General features: G+C 48.2%; 1 protein-coding gene, 1 non-coding gene and 1 pseudogene across 2 annotated transcripts in view; 2 read left to right on the top strand and 1 right to left on the bottom strand.

Moving 5' to 3' along the window:
* The window catches only part of Map3k10 (mitogen-activated protein kinase kinase kinase 10), a 29150-nt gene extending 19342 nt beyond the window's left edge, over positions 1 to 9808 (bottom strand). The window contains exons 1-2 of the mRNA XM_045134091.1: positions 8520 to 9808; positions 1151 to 1331 (exon numbers count right to left, since the gene is read on the bottom strand). Of these exons, the coding sequence (XP_044990026.1) occupies positions 1151 to 1331; positions 8520 to 9222 (884 nt within the window). The 5' untranslated portion in view covers positions 9223 to 9808. The remainder of the gene's footprint in view (positions 1 to 1150; positions 1332 to 8519) is intronic.
* An 8472-nt stretch (positions 9809 to 18280) lies between these two features.
* On the top strand, positions 18281 to 19728 carry LOC101594529 (annotated as a pseudogene).
* A 1702-nt stretch (positions 19729 to 21430) lies between these two features.
* On the top strand, positions 21431 to 21637 carry LOC123455006. The gene has a single exon (XR_006633633.1). It is a non-coding gene; the product is annotated as a small nucleolar RNA U3 (small nucleolar RNA).
* The last annotated feature ends 606 nt before the right edge of the window (positions 21638 to 22243 follow it).

The raw sequence follows: 22243 nt of genomic DNA, 5'->3' as shown, positions 1-22243 counted from the left end.
CCTGGGTTCAATTCCCCAGTACTTATGTAAAGACAGATGCACAAAGTGCTGCGTGTACCCGGAGTTTACAGCAGCAAGAGGCCCTAGCATGACATAGTCCTTCCGTTTCCTCCTCAAATAATTAAAAACACTTTTTTAATTTTTTTTTTTTTTAATTTGAGAGAGAGAGAGAACATGAATGGGTGCGCCAGGGCCTCCAGCCACTGCAAACGAACTCCACCTTGAGCATCTGGCTCACATGGGTCCTGGGGAAATTGAACCTGGGTCCTTTGGCTTTGCAGGCAAGTGCCTTAAACTGCTAAGCCATCTCTCCAGCCCCCCAAAATTTTAAAGTATTCATGTATTTGCAAGCAGAGAGAGAGATGGAGAGGAGAGAGAGAGAGAATGAGTGCACCAGGGCCTCTAGCCACTGCAAACAAACTCCAGAAGCATGTGCCACTTTGTGCATCTGGCTTACATGGGTCCTGGGGAATCGAAGGTCCTTAGGCTTCGAAGGCAAACGCCTTAACTGCTAAGCCATCCCTCCAGCCCTCAAATACATTAAAAAAAAAAAAAAGTTAAGAGGTCATCTTTGGATACATCAAGGCCAGAATGGCATGCATGAGATCCTGTCTCAAAACAAACGCCTGATTTGTTCTTACTTTTGGGGTGTTTTACTAAATCGTCCAGATGAATTTGTAAATCCTCCTAAGTAGTGGGGAATGACAGGCCTGCATCATCATTCAGAGCTAAATTTTATTTTATTTTATTTTTTTTTGAGGTAGGGTCTCACTCTAGCCCAGGCTGACCTGAAATTCACTGTGTAGTCTCAGGGTGGCCCTGAACTCATGGCGATCCTCCTACCTCTGCCTCCCAAGTGCTGGGATTAAGGGCGTGTGCCACAGTTCCCAGCTCTAAATCTTATTTTTGTTCACTATTGCATCCCTAGGACCCAGAATGAATGTCTGCCTCCAGTGGTGTCTGGGGGGCCTATTGGTTCTGACGTGGTGTACTATCTGCCTTGTGATTTATTCTTGCGTGAGTGCTTCCCCAGGGTCTGCTTTGTCCCCGGTGCTCCAGAGCTGGCCCTGGGGATGCCCCTCCGACTCTATACCCACTCCCCCCGCTCCAGTCCCTGCTTCCCCCCCGTCCAGTCCTCGCCTCTCAGCACCTCCAGACGTCGCTGCTTTTGGAGAAGAGGGACAGACGGATAACCTCAGGGGCCATCCAGGCGTAGGTCCCCGCGGCGCTCATCTTGGTCGTCTTGTGCCACTCACGGGCGAGGCCGAAGTCTGTGATCTTGAGCACTGTGTCTGCCAGGTTGTGATTCTCAATGGCCTCCAGGATTAGGACTGGGGGGAGAAAGAAAGATGGGTCACCAAGAGCTGCAGGACCCCTGCCTCGTATCCTCCGCTCACCGCCTTGCGGCCACAGGTCTGGACAGGATAGCTCCTTTCTACTCTGGACACGGGCATCATCTGAGCCCTGTCTGAGGCTCCCCGAAGGATGCAAGAGCTTCTCCTGGCGCCTCTGCTCTGTGATGTGCTCTGAGAAGCCCGTGGATAGCCAAGAGCCAATGGCCAAGGGCTTGCTTTTGTATAGTCCAGCCTCTACTCCCTGGAAGTGGGTCCTGTAGACCATCAGCATGTCCCTTTTTTTGGCCTTGAACTCACGGTGATTTCTACCTCGGCTTCCTGAGCCACCATGCCTGGCGGAGCATGCCCTTTTGTAAGTTACCCTTGTGGTCTCCTGCAACCAGGGCCAGTGCCAACCCAGGTCCCTGTTCTGCCCTGTGACTTTGCAGCCTTTTCCATTAATAAGAGGGTCTTTTCATATATATATATTTTTTGGGGGGGTATTTGAGGTAGGGTTTCATTCTAGCTCAGGCTGACCTGGAATTCACTATGTAGTCTCAGGGTGGCTTCCAACTCACGGCAATCCTCCTACCTCTGCCTCCCTAGTGCTGGGACTAAAAGCGTATGTCACAACGCCCGGCTACATCTTTTTGTTTGTTTGATGGTTATTTTGAGGGAAAGTCTCACTCTAGCCCAGGTTGATCTGGAACTTGCTCTAGTCCCAGGCTGGCCTTCAACTCACAGCGATCTTCCTACCTTAGCCTCCCAGGTACTGAAATTAAAGGCATGGGCTACCATGCCTGGCTTATTTTCCTATTTTTTTTTTTTTTTTATTTTTTTATCCTGAGGTAGGGTCTCACTCTAGTCTAGGCTGACCTGGAATTTACTCTGTAGTCTCAAGGTGGCCTCGAACTCACAGCAATCCTCCTACCTCTGCCTCCCAAGTGCTGGGATTAAAGGCGTGCGCCACTACACCCGGCCTTATTTTCCTATCTTTTGACTCTGGGATGTTCATGCCTCTTGCACTGGCCAAGAAAAAGGTGGACCCAACCAGATGTGGTGACATATGCCTTTAATCCCAGTCCTTGGGAGGCTGAGGCAGAAGGATCATTATCTGGAGGCCACTCTAGGTAACACAATGAAACCTGTTTCTGTTTTTTGCTTTGTTTTCCAGGTAAGGCTCACTTTACCCCAGGCTGACCTAGAACTCACTCAGTAGCCCCAAACCAGCCTCAAACTCACAGTGATTTTCCAACCTCTGCCTCCTGACTGCTGGAATTAAAGGTGTGAGCCACCACACCCAGTAATGAGATCTGTTTCCAAATTCAAAGAATAGAGCAGAGCTGGAGAGATGGCTTAGCGGTTAAGGCGCTTGCCTGCAAAGCCTAAGGGCCCATGTTTGACTCTCCAGATCCCAAGTTAGCCAGGCGCACAAGGGTGAGGCAAGTGCAAAGTCACACATGCCCACTAGGTGGCATATGTATCTGGAGTTTTATTTCAGTAGCTGAGGTCCTGGCCCACCTCTCTCTCTGGTTCTCTCTGTCTCTAAAAAAATAAAAAATGAAGCAGACATGACTGAGGCCTATTCCAAGATGAGGCTGTAAGACACCACCTGCATGCACCTCCCGATAATTTACCATCACCGTGACAATATGGCTGGTCCAAAGAAGATAGGAGATACTTGGAGCAAGATCTCCCCAATTGAGCCCTGCTAAGTTACTTTGCCCTCCCTCTAGCTGGCCTGCAAGTGCAGATAGGAATGAGAAACTGGGTTAGCACTGAGTTTTCAGGGTGGCTTGTTATGTGGCATCACTGTGACCAAGAGCGACTGACACCTCCAAGCCCACTGAATGATTCCAGCTGACCAGGTGGCATGTAACCGACATGGACAGTATTTCCTGGGCTACATCTTGTACAGGAAGTGAGTCATAAGCAACCCATTTTTGGTGACTGGAGAACTGAGTCTCAGACAAGTCACTTGGGCAGGAGTTATTGGGCTGTCTAGGAAATGGATGGATCAAGACCTGAGTTGTCACCAGAGCCCGATGTCTTAGCGCTGTGACAGGTTACGCCTCCTACTTGGGTACAGTGTCTCGCCGAGGTTTAAATCTTGGCTCTGCCACTTATTAGCTTTATCACCTTTCATTACTTACTTCCTATTCATCCCACCAAGATTTCTCCTGTTAACTAGGGGTCAAGATATGGTTTATATTTCAGAGTTACACAGCAAAGGTTTATTGCCCAAAATAGCAAGACAGTACTGTCCTGTAAAAGAATTGGCCATTATTATTGTATGATATTATCAAATGGTTTTTCTTCTTCCTTTTTGTTTGTTTTGCTTTTGTTTTTGAGGTAGGGTCTCACTCTAGCCGAGGCTGACCTGGAGCTCACTCTGTAGTCACAGGCTGACCTTGAACTCATGCAATCGATCTTCCTACTGCTGTCTCCCGAGTGCTGGGATTAAAGGCGTCCACCACCATGCCTGGCTTCAGTTTTTCTTTTCTTTTTTTAATATTTTACTTATTTAATTATTTATGAGAGAGAAAGAGACAAATAGAGAATGGGTACACCAGGGCCTCTAGCCACTACATATGAACTCCAGATACATGTGCCCCTTGTGCATCTGACTTATATGGGTCCTGGGGAATCGAACCCGGTCCTTAGGCTTCACAGGCCAATGCCGTAACCGCTAAGCCATTTCCCCAGTCCCCTAGTTTTTCTTTTTTAAGAACATATTAGCAAGGAGAAAGAGAGAATGAGAGAGACAGAGTATGGTCGCGCCAGGGCCTCCTGCCACTGCAGACAGACTTCACATGCACACACTGCTTTGTGCATGTGACTTTATGTGGCTACTGGGGAATCAAACCCAGGCTGTTAAGCTTTGCAAGCAAGCGCCTTAAACCACTGAGCCATCTTCTCAGTTCCACTGTTCTGTTTTGAGACACAGTTTTACACCACAGCCCAGGCTGGCCTCGAATTTCCAACAACCTTCATGCCTCAGTTTCCCAAGTGCTGGGGATCTAGTCATGTACCACCACACTCTTTGAGTCTTATTCTCCAGTGAGGCATGTTCCTTCCCACCTCATGATGTTTGCTCTTTCCCATTCCCTCGATCTTTGTAAAACTGGCTCCTTCATGTTGCCTTCCCTGACCAGCAGATCTAAAGAGCTCCTTCTACCACACTCTATATATTTTCCTGAGGGCTTCTGGAACTCTGAAAGTCTAAAATCTATCTATCAGCCATCTATCTTCCATCGTTTCTGTTTGCAAGACTGTTAAATTCCAAGGTTCGAGAAATGGCTCAGTGGTTAAAGGTGCTTGCTTGCTTGCAAAGCCTGATGTCCCAGGTTTGATTCCCCAGTACCCACGTAAAGAAAGTGGTGCATGTGCCTGGAATTTGTTTGCAGTGGCTAGAAGCCCTGGTGCACCCATTTTCTCTCTCTAAGGTAAATAAATAAGAATATAAGTTCTGGACTGGAGAGATGGCTTAATGGTTAAGGTGCTTGCTTGCAAAGCCTAAGGACCCATGTTCGCCTCTCCAGATCCCACCTACGGCAGACGCATAAAGGTGAAGCAAGCGCAATGTTGCACGTGTCCCCTAGGAGGCGCAAGCGTCTGGAGTTTGACTGTAGTGGCTGAGGCCCTGGAGTACCAATTCTCTCCCTCTCTCTCCTTGCCTCTAAATTTTTTTTAATTGTTTAAAAAAATAATATAAGTTCCATAATGGGAGGGGCAGGTCTCTCCCTAGTCTCCTCTTCCTCAATTTGTTTTTTAATTAATTTTTTTTTGTTTATTTATTTTTATTTATTTGAGAGCAACAGACAGAGAGAAAGAGACAGATATATATAGAGAGAGAATAGGTGCACCAGGGCCTCTAGCCACTGCAGACAAACTCCAGACGCGTGTGCCCCCTTGTGCATCTGGCTAACATGGATCCTGGGGAGTTGAGCCTCAACTGGGGTCCTTAGGCTTCATAGGCAAGCGCTTAAGCTAAGCCATCTCTCCAGCCCCTCTTCCTCAATTTTTAAGAAATTTTCTTGACAGGGTACCAATCATACCGTAGGCCAGGTTGGCCTGGAATCTACTACGTAGCCCAGGCTGGTTTCAAATCTCAGCAGTGACGGGATGACAGGCATGAGCCCCTGCACCCAGCTGTTCCTGTCCACTTCTATGACCTCAGATGCAAGGACAAAGCATAGCAGGTGATTAAGGATGACTAGACCAAGCTAGGGAGGGTGGTGGCATGTGCCTATAATCTCAGCACCTGGGAGGCGAAGGATCAAGTTCATCTGTGGCTACATAGCAAGTGTGCGGCCTGCCTGGGCTACACTGAATTCCTGTTTCAAAAAGCAAAAACATGGCTGAAGGGATGGCTTAGCGGTTAAGTGCTTGCCTGTGAAGCCTAAGGACCCCGGTTTGAGGCTTGATTCTCTAGAACCCACGTTAGCCAGATGCACAAGGGGGGCACACACGTCTGGAGTTCGATTGCAGTGGCTGGAGGCCCAGGTGCACCCATATTCTTTCTCTCTCTCTCTCTCTCTCTTTCTCTCTCTCTCTCTCTCTCTCTCTCTCTCTCTCTCTCTCTCTCTCTCCCTCTCCCTCTCCCTCTCCCTCTCCCTCTCCCTCTCCCTCTCCCTCTCCCTCTCCCTCTCCCTCTCCCTCTCCCTCTCCCTCTTTCTTAAATAAATTTTTTTAAAGCAGGACTGGAGAGATGGCTTAGGAGTTAAGGCACTTGCCTGCAAAGCCAAAGGACCTTCGTTCAATTCCCCAAGACCCATGTAAGCCATATGCACAAGATGGCGCATGCATCTGGAGTTCATTTGCAGTAGTAGTGACCCTGGCGCCCATTCTTTCCCTCCTCTCTCTCTCTGTCTCTTTCTCTCAAATAAATAGAGAGTAAGTGAGTGTGTGTGTGTGTGTGTGTGTGTGTGTGTGTATTTATTTTCGAGGTAGGGTTTCACTCTAGTTCAGACTGACCTGGAATTCACTATGTAATCTCAGGGTGGCCTCGATCTCAGCAATCTTCCTACCTCTGCCTCCCCTCCCGAGTGCCGGGATTAAAGGTGTGCACCACCATGCCTGGCATAAATAATGCTTTAAAAAGTAAAAACAACAAAAATAAAAGAGGAAGCAGGTCTCAGAGGTTCAAAGGTCAGCCTGGGCTCCAATCCAAGAACCAGTCTCCAAAAAACGGGGAACTGGGGAGATGGCTCAAGGTTGGGGGCACTTCCTTGCAATAAAAAGCCTGCCAGCCTGGTTTCAATTCCCCAGTACCTGTGTAAAGCTAAATGCACATGGTAGTACGTGCATACAGACTTTGTTTGCAGTGGTAAGAGGCCCCGGCATGCCCATATTTTCTCCCCCGCTCCCACCCCGATAAAAACAAAATTAAAAACAAACCAAACAGGCCAGGTGTGCTGGTGCGTGCCGTTAATCCCAGCACTTGGGAGGCACACGTAGGAGGATCACTGTGAGTTTGTGGCCAGCCTGAGACTACATAGTGAATTCCTACTCAGCCTGGGCTAAAGTGACTCTACCTTGCACCCCCCACCCCACCCCCAAAAAAAACAAATGTCACCAGATGAGGCATTCCTCCTGGAAGGGTGAAAGGCAGGGTTGGGTGGGGGATGAGGGCGTTGCAGAAGCCTGTGGCCTGTGCCGCCCCAGAAGGAAATCCTGACCTTGAGAACTCCCCTACCCTTCAATCCAGGTTTCAGTGGCTCCAGTCAAACTTGAAGGAGCTCTGCGAATCAGCAGGGGTCAGGAGAAGCGAAGGAGCCCCAGCCTTCAAGAGTAGCATAGAGAGTTGAAGGGATGGCTTAGTGGTTAAGGCTTTTCGCCTGAAAAGCCAAAGGATCCAGGTTAGCAAGATGCACATGGTGGATGGAGATCCTGGCGTGCCTGTATTTTCTCCTCTCCCTCTTTCTCCATCAAATAAATAAATAAAAATAAAAATTAACAACACAAAAGAGTAGCATAGAGGGAGGTCTTGTAGCAGCATTTTATTTATTTTTAAATTTTTAAATTTTATTTATATATTTCAAGCACAGAGAGACAGAGAAAGAGAGAATGCGTGCGCCAGGGTCTCCAGCCACTGCAAATGAACTCCAGATGCATGTGCCTCTGTGTATTTGGTAGGCTTTACAGGCAAGCACCTTAACTGCTGGGCCATCTCTTCAGGCCCTATTTTTTTTTTTTTTCTTTCGAGGTAGGGTCTCACTCTAGCCCAGGCTGAACTGGAACTCACACTGCAGTTCTAGGCTAGCCTCGAACTCACAGCAATCCTACCTCTGCCTCCTGAGTACTGGGATTAGAAGTGTGTGTCACCTCGCCTGACCGCCTTTTTTTTTTTTAATTTATTTTATTATTACTTGAGAGAGAGAGAGAGAGAAAGAGAGAGAATGGGTGTGCCAGGGCTTCCAGCCACTGCAAATAAACTCTAACCCAGGCTGATCTGGAATTCACTATGAAATCTCAGGGTGACCTGGATCTCACAGTGATCCCCCTACCTCTGCCTCCCGAGTGCTGAGATTAAAGGCGTGTGCCACCATGACTGGTTCACATATGTCTACATGTTCATGTGGGTAGGTGCACATGTATGCAGTTATAAGTGCATATGCACATGTGTGTACATGTGTGAGGAGCAAAGGTCAATGCTGGGTAATTTTCTGGAGCTCTTCACCCTTTTAGAATATTTTATTCTTACTTATGTATTTTAGAAAAAGAGAATGGGCACACAAGGGCCTCTAGCCACCGCCAACAAACTCCAGATGCATGCGCCACCATGGGCATCTGGCTTACAAAGGTCATAGTAAATTGAATCTGGAATTAAAGGCGTGTGCCACCACACCCAGCTCTAAGCTAGGTTCTTGTCTCTGTAAGGTGGATCCTGCCACCAAAATTTGATGGTGGCTACCATGAGACCAGGCTCTGCATCTAGCATGGTCATGGATACACAATTATTGGGTTACCCTGACTGGCACATCGGAGACAGTTTGTTGCTTCAACCTTTCTGAACATCCTTGCTCTCCTTTAACAGAGGCAAAGATGGCCTCACCTGGCCCTGAAGTTCTACTGCTGTCCCTTTCTGGCCGAGGCACAGTACCATCTGGTGTCCCTTGCCCTGCGTCCAAGACACCTCAGCTTAGCTTTGCGGGGAAGTGAAGGGAAAAGATCACTACTTACTGTTGATGGACTTGAGGTCCCGGTGGATGATGGGCACGGGGGCATCATTGTGTAGGTAGTTCATGCCCCGGGCCACCTGCACGGCCCAGTTGACCAGTACATGAGGGGGCACCCGGCGACCTGCCAGCACCCTGTTCAGTGCACCTCCGCGAGCATACTCCATCACCAGGCAGAGGTTTGGGGGGTTGAGGCAGGCGCCCCTCAGAGCAATGATGTTCGGGTGCTGCAGAGCTCCAAAGAGCCGGGCCTCTTGGCGCACCTGTTCCGCTGTCACTGCTGGGTCCCGCTCAGGGTCCAGCCGGGCAGCTTTGACGGCGACCTCCTCGCCATGCCACAGGGCCCTATAGACCTTGCCAAAGCCCCCGACGCCGATGATCTCCTCCAACTGCAGCTCTTGGAAAGGTATCTCCCTGGGCAGCTGAAGGCTCGCGGGTGCGGCTGGGGCAGCAGGGGTCACGTAGTTGCTGGGGAAGACACCCACACGGCCGCTGGGCAGCTGCCCGGTCCACCAGCCTTCATCGCCGGACACCGCACAGTCCTGGGAAAGCACCTGCACGCGGTCCCCTCTCCGCAGGGTCAGCTCCTCGTCGCCCACCGCCTCGTAGTCGAACACAGCGGTCCACACCGGTCCCGAGGGGCTCGGGCCCCACTCCTTGGCTACCACCACCGCCCTCCCCTCCTCCTCCTCCTCTTCCTCCTCCATGGGGGGGAGGGGCCGGGCTTTCACGCAGGCTGCCCGCGAGATGCAGAGGGCGGGCCCCGGTGGCCAGGGTGGGGGTCAGTCCTTGCAGGCCCAAGGGGGCTCTTGGGAGCCATGCCTGGGGCAAGGTTTTAAAAAAATCAAAATGACAATAAAAAATAAAATAAAATGAATCCCAGTAACAATTTCTTTAAAAGGACAGGGCTGTGCCCTGGGATTCAGCTGTCCAGGTCGGGGCTGCAGGGTCACCTGTCCCCCGTCTCGCACCCGCACCCCAATGATGGTCACAGGATGCAAACAGGAGGGTCTGCGGCAATACTGCCGGGGCCCAGCCGGCGGGGGCCGAGGGCAGCTCGCGACCACCCCACCTCGCGCCTCTCACCCGGTGCACCTGCACCGGGGGTCTCCCCGCCGGCTCTGCATCCTCCCCCTCCACCCCCCACGCCGGGGCCACGACCAAGCGTCTCGGCCGGGCGGGGGATGGCAAGGCCCCTCCCCCGCCAGCCCGGGGCGGCCGCCCCGGAATGGGGTGACACGCCCCTCTAGGCCTCTTTCACGCGAAGGGCCGTCGGGTGGTCCCCATCCTCCGCATCGGGGCTCCCGGGTCTCGCTCCCTCCCTCCCTCCCTCCATAGCGGCCGCGCGCGCCGCTTTACCCCTGCCCCGCCCCCTCCCATCCGGGGACCACGGCGGCGTCCGAGTGACGTATCACCCGCCCGCCGCTGTGGCTGCTGGGAGTTGTAGTCCTGGCTTATCCGCAAAGGTTCCTCCAGAACCCCTCTGTATGCCCACTTCAGGAGAAAAGTATGAGAAACCCATGGATGTAGACTTCCAGGAGAGAGATACGATTAAACCCATCCCCGAAGGCTTTCCCTTGGCTCGGGGAGCTGGACTCAGGTGATGGGAGCCGAACGTTCCCACGGACCCCTGCAGAGCAAGCGGATCTGCATGTGGGTTCGTTGATGGTCATTGTCGCGCTGAGCAAAAAGAAGCGGAGGAGTTGAATGAATGACCAGCACTCACTGCCCGGAAGTTTAAACCTTCTCCCCTCCCCCCCCCCGCGTCCTGAGGAGAGATGCATGTCGGGAAATGTATTCCGTTCTCTGCTTATCTGCCGCTGCCCAAGGCAGTTCGCCCCTAAACCGTCTGCTTTCTGGGAGCCGACGGTGACTCCAGCAAATTAGAAAATATGACCGGTAACATCTACTTGTCTCACCAGCTCTGAGATCATCTGGTTTCCAGAAACTCCTCTTCACATGATCTTGAGCTTTATTTTTGTTATATTTCTTTTTTTTAGGGGGGTGATGTGTAAGTGCTTTGCGCAAATGGTGTCATTAAATCTTCACAAAGAGCCTCATTTTACAGATGACACTCAGGAGCGAAGACATTTGTCCAAGATGGCAGAATTATGAATGGCAATCCAGATTTACTGCCCCCCCCCATGATTTTAAAACATCACCTGTCAGTTGAATAAATGAGGAAATGTCCCTCAGGCTTCACAGGAAGTTAATTCTACTCTCAGAGGGAAGTGGTTACCTGGTCTCCTGGCCTCAGCTACCGAACAAGAGTGCTTGTTGGAAGAGAGGGGCCTAGGTTCCTTCTGAATATAGGTCTTCCTATATCCCAATATAAACATTCTTGAAAAAATATGGAATTCTGTAAAACCAGGGCTCTACAAATAATAAGGCTTTATGAGGAAAAATAGGGATAGATTGTTCAAAACTTATGCAACTTAAAAAAAAATTCTACCGGGGACTGGAGACATGGTTTAGAGGTTAAAGTGCTTGCCTGTGAAGCCTAAGGACCCAGGTTCAGTTCCCCAGTACCCACGTAATCCAAATATACATGGTGGCACATGCGCCTGAAGTTCCTTTGCAGTGGCTAGAGGCCCTGATGCACCCATTCTGTCTCCCTGCCTCTTAAAAAAAGAAAAGCCGGGTGTGGTGACTCATGCCTTTAATCCCAGCACTCAGGAGGCAGAGGTAGGAGGATCGCCATGAGTTTGATGCCCAGCATGAGACTACATAGTGAATTCCAGGTCAGCCTGGGCTAGAGCGAGACCCAAAACAAACAAAACAAAAAGTCTATAACTTTATAAACTAAGTATTGCAAAACCAATAATGATCCTAACATAAACCAGAATACAGTTAAATTTCCTCTGATTTGGAGATATATTTTCCCCTTCTTTCTTCCTCCCTTCCTTTAAAATTTTTTTTATTTAAATATTTATTTTTATTTATTAGAGAGAGAGACAGAGAATGGGAGCACTAGGGCCCTCAGCTGCTGCAAAGAACTCCAGACCCATGTGCTACCTTGTGCATCTGGCTTTACATGGGTACTGGGGAATTGAACTCAGATTGTTAAGCACTTGTTTGCAGACAAGTGCTTTAGCCACTGAGGCATCTATCTAGCCCTTACATTTATCTTTTTAAATGTGGGAGAGAGAGTGAGCAGGCACATGGGCATGCCAGGGTTTACTGCCACTGCGAATGAATTCCAGAAGCATGTGCCACTTTGTGCATCTGGCTTTATGTGGGTCCTAGGGAACTGAACTTGGTGGACAAGCTCTGTAAGCCTGCATCCTCCTGCAACTTCTGTTTTTGTTTTTGTTTTTTTTTTCCTGAGGTAGCGTCTTGCTCTAGTTCAGGCTGACCTGGAATTCACTATGTAACTTCAGAGTGGCCTTGAACTCACAGTGATCCTCCTACCTCTGCCTCCTGAGTGCTGGGATTAAAGGTGTACACCAACACGCTTGGTGCCCCGTCCAGCGGGGAGTTGAACAAGGAAACGAGGGGAAAATAAACCTGAATGAAAAAAGGCAAACAGACACAAGAAGGAGACCATGCTAGATGTTTGTCAAGGCCTCAAGAGTTTATTCTTACATGTAGGTTTATATAGGGTTGTAGGGGGAAGGGGACGTGGTCAGGGCAAGGAGTTGTCAGGAAACCTAGAGGGGATGTAATTAGGTGTTCATCTAATCTTGCCTCAATGGCTTCACATCCTGACTGCACCAGGCTTCACATCCTGACCATAAACTGGCCTTTTGCAAAAGATAAGATTCTATAAGCAGTCTGCTGACCGGTTCCAGAAGTATCTAACAGAAAGCTGGACCAGCTTTCTGAGTAATGAGTCAGCTTATGAGCAGGCCCAGGCAAAATGGAGAGGCTTTTGCTCCATGGCTCCCGACAGCTTGGCATTCCCTTTCTTTCTCTCTTTTGCAAATAATTCTCTTATTTTTTTTTTTTGCCTTTTTATTTATTTATGAATTTGAGAGAGAGAGAAAGAGAATTGGGTGCCAGGGCCTCAGCCATTTCAATTGCATTCCAGATATTTGCACAACCTAGTGGGTATGTGTGACCTTGCACTTTCCTCACAAATGTGCATCTGGCTTATGTGGGAACTAGAGGGTAGAAAATGGGTCCTTAGGCTTTGCAGGCAAGTGCATTAACTGCTAAGCCATCTCTCCAGCCCTCTTAGTGGTTAAGGTGCTTGTCTACAAAGCCAAAGGACCTCAGTTCAGTTCCCCCAGGAGCCATGTTAATGTTATGATCTTTCCCTTCTCTTATGATGGTCTTGTGTAGGTAGTGTCAGGCACTATAAGGTCATGGATATCGAGGCCATTTTACGTCTGGAGGGAGCATGCTGTAAGGAGTCCTACCCTTCCTTTGGCTCTTACATTCTTTTTGCCACCTCTTCTGCATTAGACCCTGAGCTTTGGAAGGTGTGATCGAGATGTTACTCGGTACTCTAGTCACTTCTTTCCAGCACCATGATACCTTCTGAGTCGTCCCAAGGTCACTGCCATCTGAAAAGAGAAGATTCTCTACCCAAAGTGAGAGTAGCATTAATATAAGGGTACGAATATTAACATAAGTGCTTACTGGGCAGTTTGATAAGCATAGTGTATACATTTTTCCAGACATCAGCAGATGTTACACCCCTAGGGCTCATGACATCCCGTTTTAAGTTTTTAGTATCAGGGATGTATTCCCTCCCTTGGAGCGGGCCTCCAGTCCAACTGGAGGGCAGTTGGCTTCCACCATGACAGACGTGCCACTATTGCACCTGTTGACTCATTTGGCTTAGCAGGCCAATTATAAGGGTTGCAGTGTCCACTGTTGAGTATCTTCACTGGTGGTATCTCTTTCTCCCATTGAACTGCATGTAGAATGGCTTCTTCCAGCTTTCTGTCAGCTGGTCTACATGGAGGAGGTTATCAGCTCAGTTCCAGGAGGATTTCTCAGTGGTCTTGCAGTCCAAGTATGTGGAGTCTTCAGCAATAGGGTCTTACCATCGATTCCTACTGGGAAACCAAGGGATTTGGCAATGGCCTGAAATGTTTTGGGGGCATCAGGGACCTCGCTGGCCAAGAACGCACTGGAAGGTATCCCATTCCTGGCACTGAAATTTTTCTAACAATGATCTATGGCTCCTGAGTGTACTATTGTCCAAAATCGAAGGATTCCATATAATATACTTATATCCTCCTAGATTTTGATTAGTTCTCCCTCCACCTTTCCTTTACTCAATCTCCTCCCTGACCTCACTTTGGGCCTATTCATCCCTGTTAATCTATTCTTCTACTTACATATATGTAATACCAACCTATTAAGTACCCTCCTCCCTTCCTTTCTCTTCCCTTTGTATCTCTTTTTTACCTTACTGGCCTCTGCTACTGAGTTTTTTCCTTCTCACACTGAAGCCAAATCATCTGTAGCTAGGATCCACATATGAGAGAGAACATGTGGCGCTTGGCTTTCTGGGCCTGGGTTACCTCACTTAGTATAATCCTTTCCAGATCCATCAATTTTTCTGCAAATTTCATAACTTCATTTTTCTTTACTGCTGAGTAGAACTCCATTGTATAAATGTGCCATAGCTTCATTATCCACTCATCAGTTGAGGGACATCTAGGCTGGTTCCATTTCCCAGCTATTATAAATTGAGCAGCAATAAACATGGTTGAGCACGTACTTCTAAGGAAATGAGACGAGTCCTTAGGATATATGCCTAGGAGTGCTATAGCTGGGTCATATGGTAGATCAATTTTTAGCTGTTTTAGGAACCTCCACACTGATTTCCACAATGGCTAGACCAGATTGCATTCCCACCAAGTGTAGAAGGGTTCCTCTTTTCCACAACCCCACCAGCATTTATGATTATTTGTTTTCATGATAGTAGCCAATCTAACAAGAGTTAGATGGAATCTCAATGTAGTTTTAATCTGCATTTCCCTGATGACTAGTGACATAGAACATCTTTTTAGATGCTTATATGCCTTTCGTATTTCTTCCTTTGAGAATGCTCTATTTAGCTCCATTGCCCATTCTTTGATTGGCTTGTTTGATTCCTTATTATTTAACTTTTTGAGTTCTTTGTATATCCTAGATATTAATCCTCTATCAGATATATAGCTGGTGAAGATTCTTTCCCATTCTGTAGGTTGCCTCTTTGCTTTATTCACCATGTCCTTTGCAGTACAAAATCTTTGTAACTTCATGAGGTCCCGGTGGTTAATCTGTGGTTTATTGCCTGAGCAATTGGGGTTGTATTCAGAAAGTCTTTGCCAAGACCAATATGCTGAAGGGTTTTCCCTACTTTTTCCTCTAGTAGTTTTAGAGTTTCAGGTCTGATGTTAAGGTCTTTAATCCATTTGGACTTAATTCTTGTGCATGGAGAGCGCGAACGTTCTATTTTCATCCTTCTACAGAAACATATCCAGTTTTCCCAACACCATTTGCTGAAGAGGCTGTCTTTTCTCCAATGAGTATTTTGGCATTTTTATTGAATATAAGGTGGCTATAGCTACCTGGATTTACATCTGGGTCCTCTATTCTGTTCCATTGATCCACATGTCTGCTTTTGTAATTTTTCATATCTTTACATGAGTAGGACATGGTAGTCCTGGATTACTCTCAGCCCGTGATGCCTCTGTGTTGGAATTGTCATGAACTCTTTCAGGGCTAAAGAGTAACACCAGTGAGGAAAGTAGTTATTAATAATAGTGTTTCTTCCTTCTGGTTCTTCATTTTGTTGAGTATAAATACCTCTTGAAGATATTTGTCTTGGAATATTACAGAAGAATCCAAGTAAAGCCTATTCAAAAATAATTTAAAGGCTGGGTGTGGGGGTGTACACCTTTAATTTCATCATTTATGAGGCATAAGGAGGAGGATCACCATGAGTTCCAGGCCACTCTGAGAGTACATAGTGAATTCCATGTCAGCCTGGGCTAGAGTGAGACCCAACCTTGAAAAACAAAAGCAAACAAACAAAAAATCAAGGTGCAGGTGGAGAGATGCATGCAAAGCCTAAGGACCCAAGTTTGATTCCACAGTACCCAAGTAAAGCCAGATGTACAAGATGAGGCACATATCTGGAATTCAGTTGCAGTGTTTAGAGGTCCTTGCACACCCATTGTCACTCATTCATTCACTCACTCTTTCTCTCTGCCTCTTGCTTTCTTTCAAATAAATAAATTAAATATTTTTCTAAAAAATTTATCATGAGGGATGAAGTGTTGCCTTAGCATTTAAAGCACTTGCCTGCAAAGCCTAAGGACCCAGGTTTGATTCCCCAGTACCCATGTAAGCCAGATGCACAAGGTGGCACAGGCATCTGGAACTCATCTGCAGTGGTTACAAGCCCTGACATACCGCGCCATTGTTGCACATGCGCCACAAGGGGAAGCAAGACATCTGGAGTTGCTTTCTTGCAAAAAAAAAAAAAAAAGAAGAAGAAGAAAGAAAGAAAAGAAAAGAAAAGAAAGAAAGAATAGAATAGGATAGGTTAAATAAATAATAACGAGCCAGGCCGTGGCGGTGCACACCCTTAAATCCCAGCAATTTGGAGGCAGGGGCAGGAAGATCGCCTGAGTTCAAGGCCAGCTTGAGCCTACAGAGTGAATTCCAGGTCAGCCTGGATTGGCAGGAAACCAGACCTCGAAAACCCAAAAACACAAAAAGAAAGAGAAGCAAGCAGCCCCGGGCCCAAGGCCTCGCCACGTGCCTGTGCCCTCCATCCCTGGTTCCCGGCAGCCGCTCCTTGAGGACTCAGCGGGAGGATCCCTGTGTTTCCGGCTCCTGCACCGGAAGCGGGATCCTGACTTCCGGCCTCGCCATGGTAATGGCGCTCCTAGGCCTCTCTCCGCCTGGCCCGGCCAGCCCCAGCTTCCTCTCCAACGCCCCGGCTCAGGGTTGCGCGCGGGCTGGCTCAGCCAGGGCGGCCGAGGCCCCAGGCTCCGGCAGGACCTTCTTCGGCTCCCGAGCTGGTGCGGAGCCACCGGTCCCAACGACGAGAGAGGAGAACGAGGATCCGTCAATCCATCCGCCCTCGGGAGCGCAGTCCTGTCAGCAGGTCCGCTCTGCGCATGTCACGTGACCTCCGAGGCGGTGACTGCCTAAGGCCCGCCTGCCAATCACGTGCCCGCGTGACTCAGCGGGTCCACCGCGCATGCGCAGTTGGCTTTGCCTCAATACTCCCAGAGCTGTGCGCCTGAGGTCAAGGAGGCAGAGCCAGGGCCATCCCCAGAGCCCGACGTCCACAGGGTGGACCGTGTTCACTCAGTGACCAGGCCTGGGACTCTGTTCATGAAGATATTGTCTGTGACTGGAGAGATGGCTTAGGGGTTAAGGCGCTTGTCTGCGAATCAGGACCCGCTTAGGCCAGATGCACTGAGGTGAGGCGGGAGCAAGGTCACACAGGGTGCAAGTGTCTGGAGTTAGATTGCAAAGGCTGAGGCCCTGGTGCTCCAGTTCTCTTTCTCTCTCTCTCTCTCTCTCTCTCTCCTCTGTCTCTAAAATAAAATAAAATTATTAGGTCGCCTTTAACCCAGCACTGTGGGGCAGAGGTAGGAGGATCACTGTGAGTTCAGTGCCATCCTGAGAATATATAATATATTCCAGGTCAGCCTGGACTAATGTGAGACCCTACCTCAAAAAAGAAAGAAAGAAAGAAAGAAAGAAGGAAGGAAGGAAGGAAGGAAGGAAGGAAGGAAGGAAGGAAGGAAGGAAAAGAAAGAAAGAGAAAACATCTTGGAGCTAGTCCTAGAGGTGCAGTTCTGTGTGACCCCTGCACGCAGGAGGTGGAGCCTGGAGGATAGTTTAAGGTCATCCTTTACACAGCAAGTTCATGGCCAGACCAAACTATTACTGTCTTGGGCAGCCCCTGTCAGGAGGGTCCCCCAGGTGGGGATGCGACAGGGAGTTATGGTCTATCTAGGGGGCGCTGGGCAGTCAATGCAGGTGCCCATAGGCAACCTCAGTGAACCTACCTGGAGTGGGTGGCTGCACCCATCCCATGATGCTTCAGGTGATCCCCAAGCCTGGCCCTGCCTCCCCCAGGAGAGGGAGTGGAGCGGGGACCCTGGCGCGAGAAGCAGAAGCAGCGGCACAAGCGCAGGACCAAGGGAGCGGCCCCTCAGCCGCGTCACAAGGTTGCCTCACCCCGGATCCAGGTGATGGGGTGGACCCGTGGTGGTCAAGGGTGGGCCTGCAGTGATGCAGTGAGCATGGCTCAGGCAAGCACGGTGGTGGACACCTGTGATGCCAGCGCTGGTCCAGCACTCCTGAGGATGACCCCAAGACTGCCCTCAGACCTCCACACAGTGCTCCTCCCACTTACGAACATAAGTGCACACACACAGGCATTAAAATAAATACGGCTTTCCTCCAGGCATGGTGGTGCGTACCTTTAATCTCCGCTGGTACGTGTGGTACATGGGAGGCTGGAGTAAGGTCAGCCTGACACTGCAGGGTGAGTTCCAAGTCAGCTAGGGCTGGACCATACTTTAACAATCAAAAAAAAAAAAAGACTTAAAAGACTCAGGTTGATTCCCCAGTACTCCTGTAAAGTCAGATAAACAAGGTGGCACACGTGTCTGGAGCACCATTTGCAGAGGCTGGAGGTCCTGGTGTGCCCATTCTCTCTATATTTCTTTTTCTCTCACACACAAATAAATACATAAGAATATTTTTTTTGTTGGCAGCGGGGGCCGTGGCGGCTGAGGGCAATGCTCATGCCGGGAGTTGGCCGGCCGAGGGCGCCTGCTGCCAGCGCTGCCCGTGTGGGTGGTGGAGGATCATCAGGAGGCTCTTCCGTTCATATACCGGGCCATAGGTTCAAAGCATCTTCCTGCCAGTAACATACGTTTGGTACATTTTGACTCACATCCGGACCTCCTCATTCCTGTAAACATGGCAGCTGACACTGTGTTTGATAAGGAAACAGTCTTCGGAGACTTGAGTATTGAAAATTGGATTATGCCTGCAGTTTATGCTGGCCATTTTTCTCATCATCCCACGTGGGCTCAGCAAATAAGAGAGGGCAAACACCACTTTTTAGTAGGCAAAGACACTTCAACCACAACAATCAGGGTTACAAGTACAGATCATTACTTCCTAAGTGATGGCCTTTTCGTACCTGAAGACTAGCTAGAGAACCAAAAGCCATTACAGCTGGATGTGGTTCTGGTAAAGCCTTATAAAGTCTGTACGAATTGAGACGAAAATGCCTCTGAGTCTTCTGCGAAGAAACCCAACCTAGCACTGGAAGACGGAGAGAAGACCGCCCCTGCCAAGTGTGAGTGTGACTCTGACTCAGAAGGACTGGAGCAGGACACAGTGCCACAGAGAAGTGACCAAGCTTGCCGCCAGCCATCCCATTCGTGTTCCTGTGCTGAAACTGAGCAGTGCCAAAGCTCAGCCACCCCTGGGGAAATCCTAGAAATCTTGAAGAATCGCAGTGCATTTGTTTTAAATATTGACTTGGACTTTTTTTCTGTCAAGAATCCCTTCAAGCTGGGCATGGTGGCGCATGCCTTTAATCCCAGCACTCGGGAGGCAGAGGTAGGAGGATCGCCGTGAGTTCAAGGCCACCCTGAGACTACAGAGTTAATTCCAGGTCAGCCTGGACTAGAGTGAGACCCTACCTCGAAAAACCAAAAAAAAAAAAAAAAAAAAAAAAAAAGAATCCCTTCAAAAAAATGTTCACTCAGGAGGAATACAAAATTTTACAAGAGCTTTACCAATTCAAAAAGCCTGGTAGTGACCCAACTAAGGAAGATTTGATAGATACTGTTGACGCTCGAATTCATCAATTAGAAGATTTAGAAGCAACTTTTGCTGATTTATGTGATGGTGATGATGAAGAGACTGTACAGAGACTGGCTTCAAACCCTGGAATGGAGTCACTAGTTCCACTCGTAAAGAGTTTGAAGAAGCGAATGGAAGTACCTGACTATGAAATGGCTGGTCTAACTTGTGATTATTCAGAACTTCTTCACCATGTCAACCCAGAACAAAAAATTGAGAATCTTATTCAATCTATATATTATTTACTGAAAAATTTGCCAAAACCTACTCTTGTGACAATTGCAAGGTCAAGTCTGGATGAGTACTGTCCTTCTGAACAAGTCGATGCCATTCAGGACAGGGTCCTCAGGGTGTTGCGCTCCCTCTATAGGCCTTTAGACACTCACCTGGTGTACTCCACAAAGTCTCCGCCATCTTGAAGCAGACAAAACACTGGCTTCTTTGCATCTTGGTAGAGCAACGGGACTTTTATTAGTTTATTTGTGAGTCTTCCAGAGAACACTTTCTTTGTTAACTTTCCGTTGGAATTGTTCAGATAGAATCTCCACACCAGTGGCATCAGCTGTGGCATGGCGTCCCTTCGAAGTGAGAGGTGCTTGTTTAGCTTGGTTTTACACGCCAAGTAAGTCTACTAACCCCAAGTTAGCAACAGACAAGGCTGTTGCTTACTTTTCTTGCTTTCCATCTTTTTGTCTTTATGGGGGGCAGTGAGGGGTTCTGTTTATTTCTTCCTCCTTGCCCGCCAGGTCATGTGCAGGGTGGGAGATGTACTCATTCACAGCTGACGCTCGTTAGGCCCTCACGTGTGTGCAGAACTGTTGAGTGCTGGGTGTGCAGTAAGAACCAAAGGGACAGGATGCCCTTCCCACTCCTCTTGGTGGGGATGGCCAAGGAGCAAAATGGGTGGTGAACAGTGTTAGAAAAGAAAGAACAAACCTGTCGTGGCATGCTCTCTTAGTTGTCAGGGTTCCCTAGTCATATAGGAAGTAATGCCCACAGCCGAGCGTGGTGGCGCACGCCTTTAATCCCAGCACTCGGGAGGCAGAGGTAGGAGGATTACCATGAGTTTGAGGCCATCCTAAGACTATATAGTGAATTCCAGGTCAGCCTGGGCTAGAGTGAAACCCTCCATCAAAAAAAAAAAAAGTAATGAAGTAATGCCCACAAACACTAAAAGGATACTGGAAGCCTGCCTTTTCAAGGCTCTTTAAGTTTTGGCCAGACTTTTGCCATTTTTTAGCATTACTTAAAAATTGTTTTTAAATTATTTGGAGAGCGAGAAAATGGGCATGCCAGGGCATCCAGCAGCTGCAAATGAACTCCAGATGCATGTGGTCTGTACATCTGGCTTACGTGGGTCCTGGGGAATTTAACGTGGGTTCTTTGGCTTTTCAGGCCAAGTGCCTTAACCATTAAGCCATCTCTCCAGGCTCTCTAGCATTACTCTTAAGTCAAGAAGTCTGGTTGAGTAAACTTGACAAAAAAAAATTTCCCATTTTGCTGCTGCTCTGGTTTGGTTTTTGTTGTTTACATATATATTTATACACACACACACACACACATACACATGCATACACACACGCACATATTTTACTTTATTTATTGGGGGGGCAGACAGAGAGAAAGAGAGAATAGGTACATGAGGGCCTTCACTGTAAATGAACTTCAGATGCATGTGTTACCTTGTGCATCTTCCGTATGTGGGCCCTGGGGAATCGACCCTGGGTCTTTTGGCTTTGCAGGCAAACACCTTAACTGTTAAGCCGTCTCCTCAGCCCTGGTTCTTGTTGGTTTTGATAGAAAAGCCCTTCAGAAGTGCTGTACTTCAGATAGTCGTTGGTTGAAATTTAACCAGTAGGTATACCACTTTTTGACAATCAGGGTTTTTAACTCTTCAGATAAAACAACGGTTTTGTAAAAACTTAGAGAAAATAATTAAATGGCTTCAGTTTTAACCTGTCATCATTATGCAGGGGCACAACTATCTTCCACCAACGTCCTTATAATATAACTGAACACAGTGGGTTTGCCCATAGGCAAGTGCAAAGCCAACAAGCATAGCTAAGAGATAAAAGAAGGAAGAGTGGATTATTACGTGAAGCAGTAAAAGAAAGTAGTGGAAAGACTGCTTTCAGGGACCCTTTCTATTGTTCTTTACTGGAGAAGTTTCTCTGACTGTGGGATACGCAAACCACGAGGAAGACACAGAGTCCTCTCCTGAGCGTGAAGCGGCTCTTGATGTTGCTTTGCTGTAATGCCACTGGCCATTGATGATCCTTCCTGCCCTCCTTCGGGGGACTGGAGGGAGAGGATGCAGTCTTAAGAGGCAAAATAAAGAATTAATTGAAAACAAAATGAAGTACTAGAGATATTTAGAAAATATATTTTTTGTTTATTTGAACTTATTTATTTAATTCAGAGTGACAGAGAAAGGAACAGATAGAGAGAGAATGGCTGTTCCAGGACCTCCAGCTACTGCAAATGAACACCAGATACATGTGCCACCTTTTGCATCTGGCTGAAGTAGGTCCTGGGGAATAGAACCTAGGGCTGAGTGCTTGTTGGAACAATCGGTACTGACAAGTTTCCGATGCATGTCGCTCACACATCGGATATGTTATGAGGAGCAGTCAGGAGGCCAAGGAACCACTCTCCATTTTTGAGCCAGCCTGGTCCCTTTTATTGTTTTTGTTTTTTGAAGTCAGGCTGACCTGAAATGCACTATGTAGTCTCAGAGTGGCCTTGAACTCATGGTGATCCTCCTACCTCTGCATCTTGAGTGCTGACATTAAAGGCCTGCACCACCATGCTGGGTTTTGGACCCCTCTAAACAAAAGACAGGAGACTGTTATGCCCAATTCTTGGCACCCCCAGTGACCACCAAGAAGAACCAAACACATATGCAAGGGCAAGCAGCTTTATTTTGGGCTTAAG

Source organism: Jaculus jaculus, chromosome 14 (genome assembly GCF_020740685.1).
Source record: "Jaculus jaculus isolate mJacJac1 chromosome 14, mJacJac1.mat.Y.cur, whole genome shotgun sequence".
NCBI classification, from domain to species: Eukaryota; Metazoa; Chordata; class Mammalia; order Rodentia; family Dipodidae; genus Jaculus; species Jaculus jaculus.
Note: the sequence above shows the minus strand (reverse complement) of the source record. Positions and strands in the feature narration are given on the sequence as shown.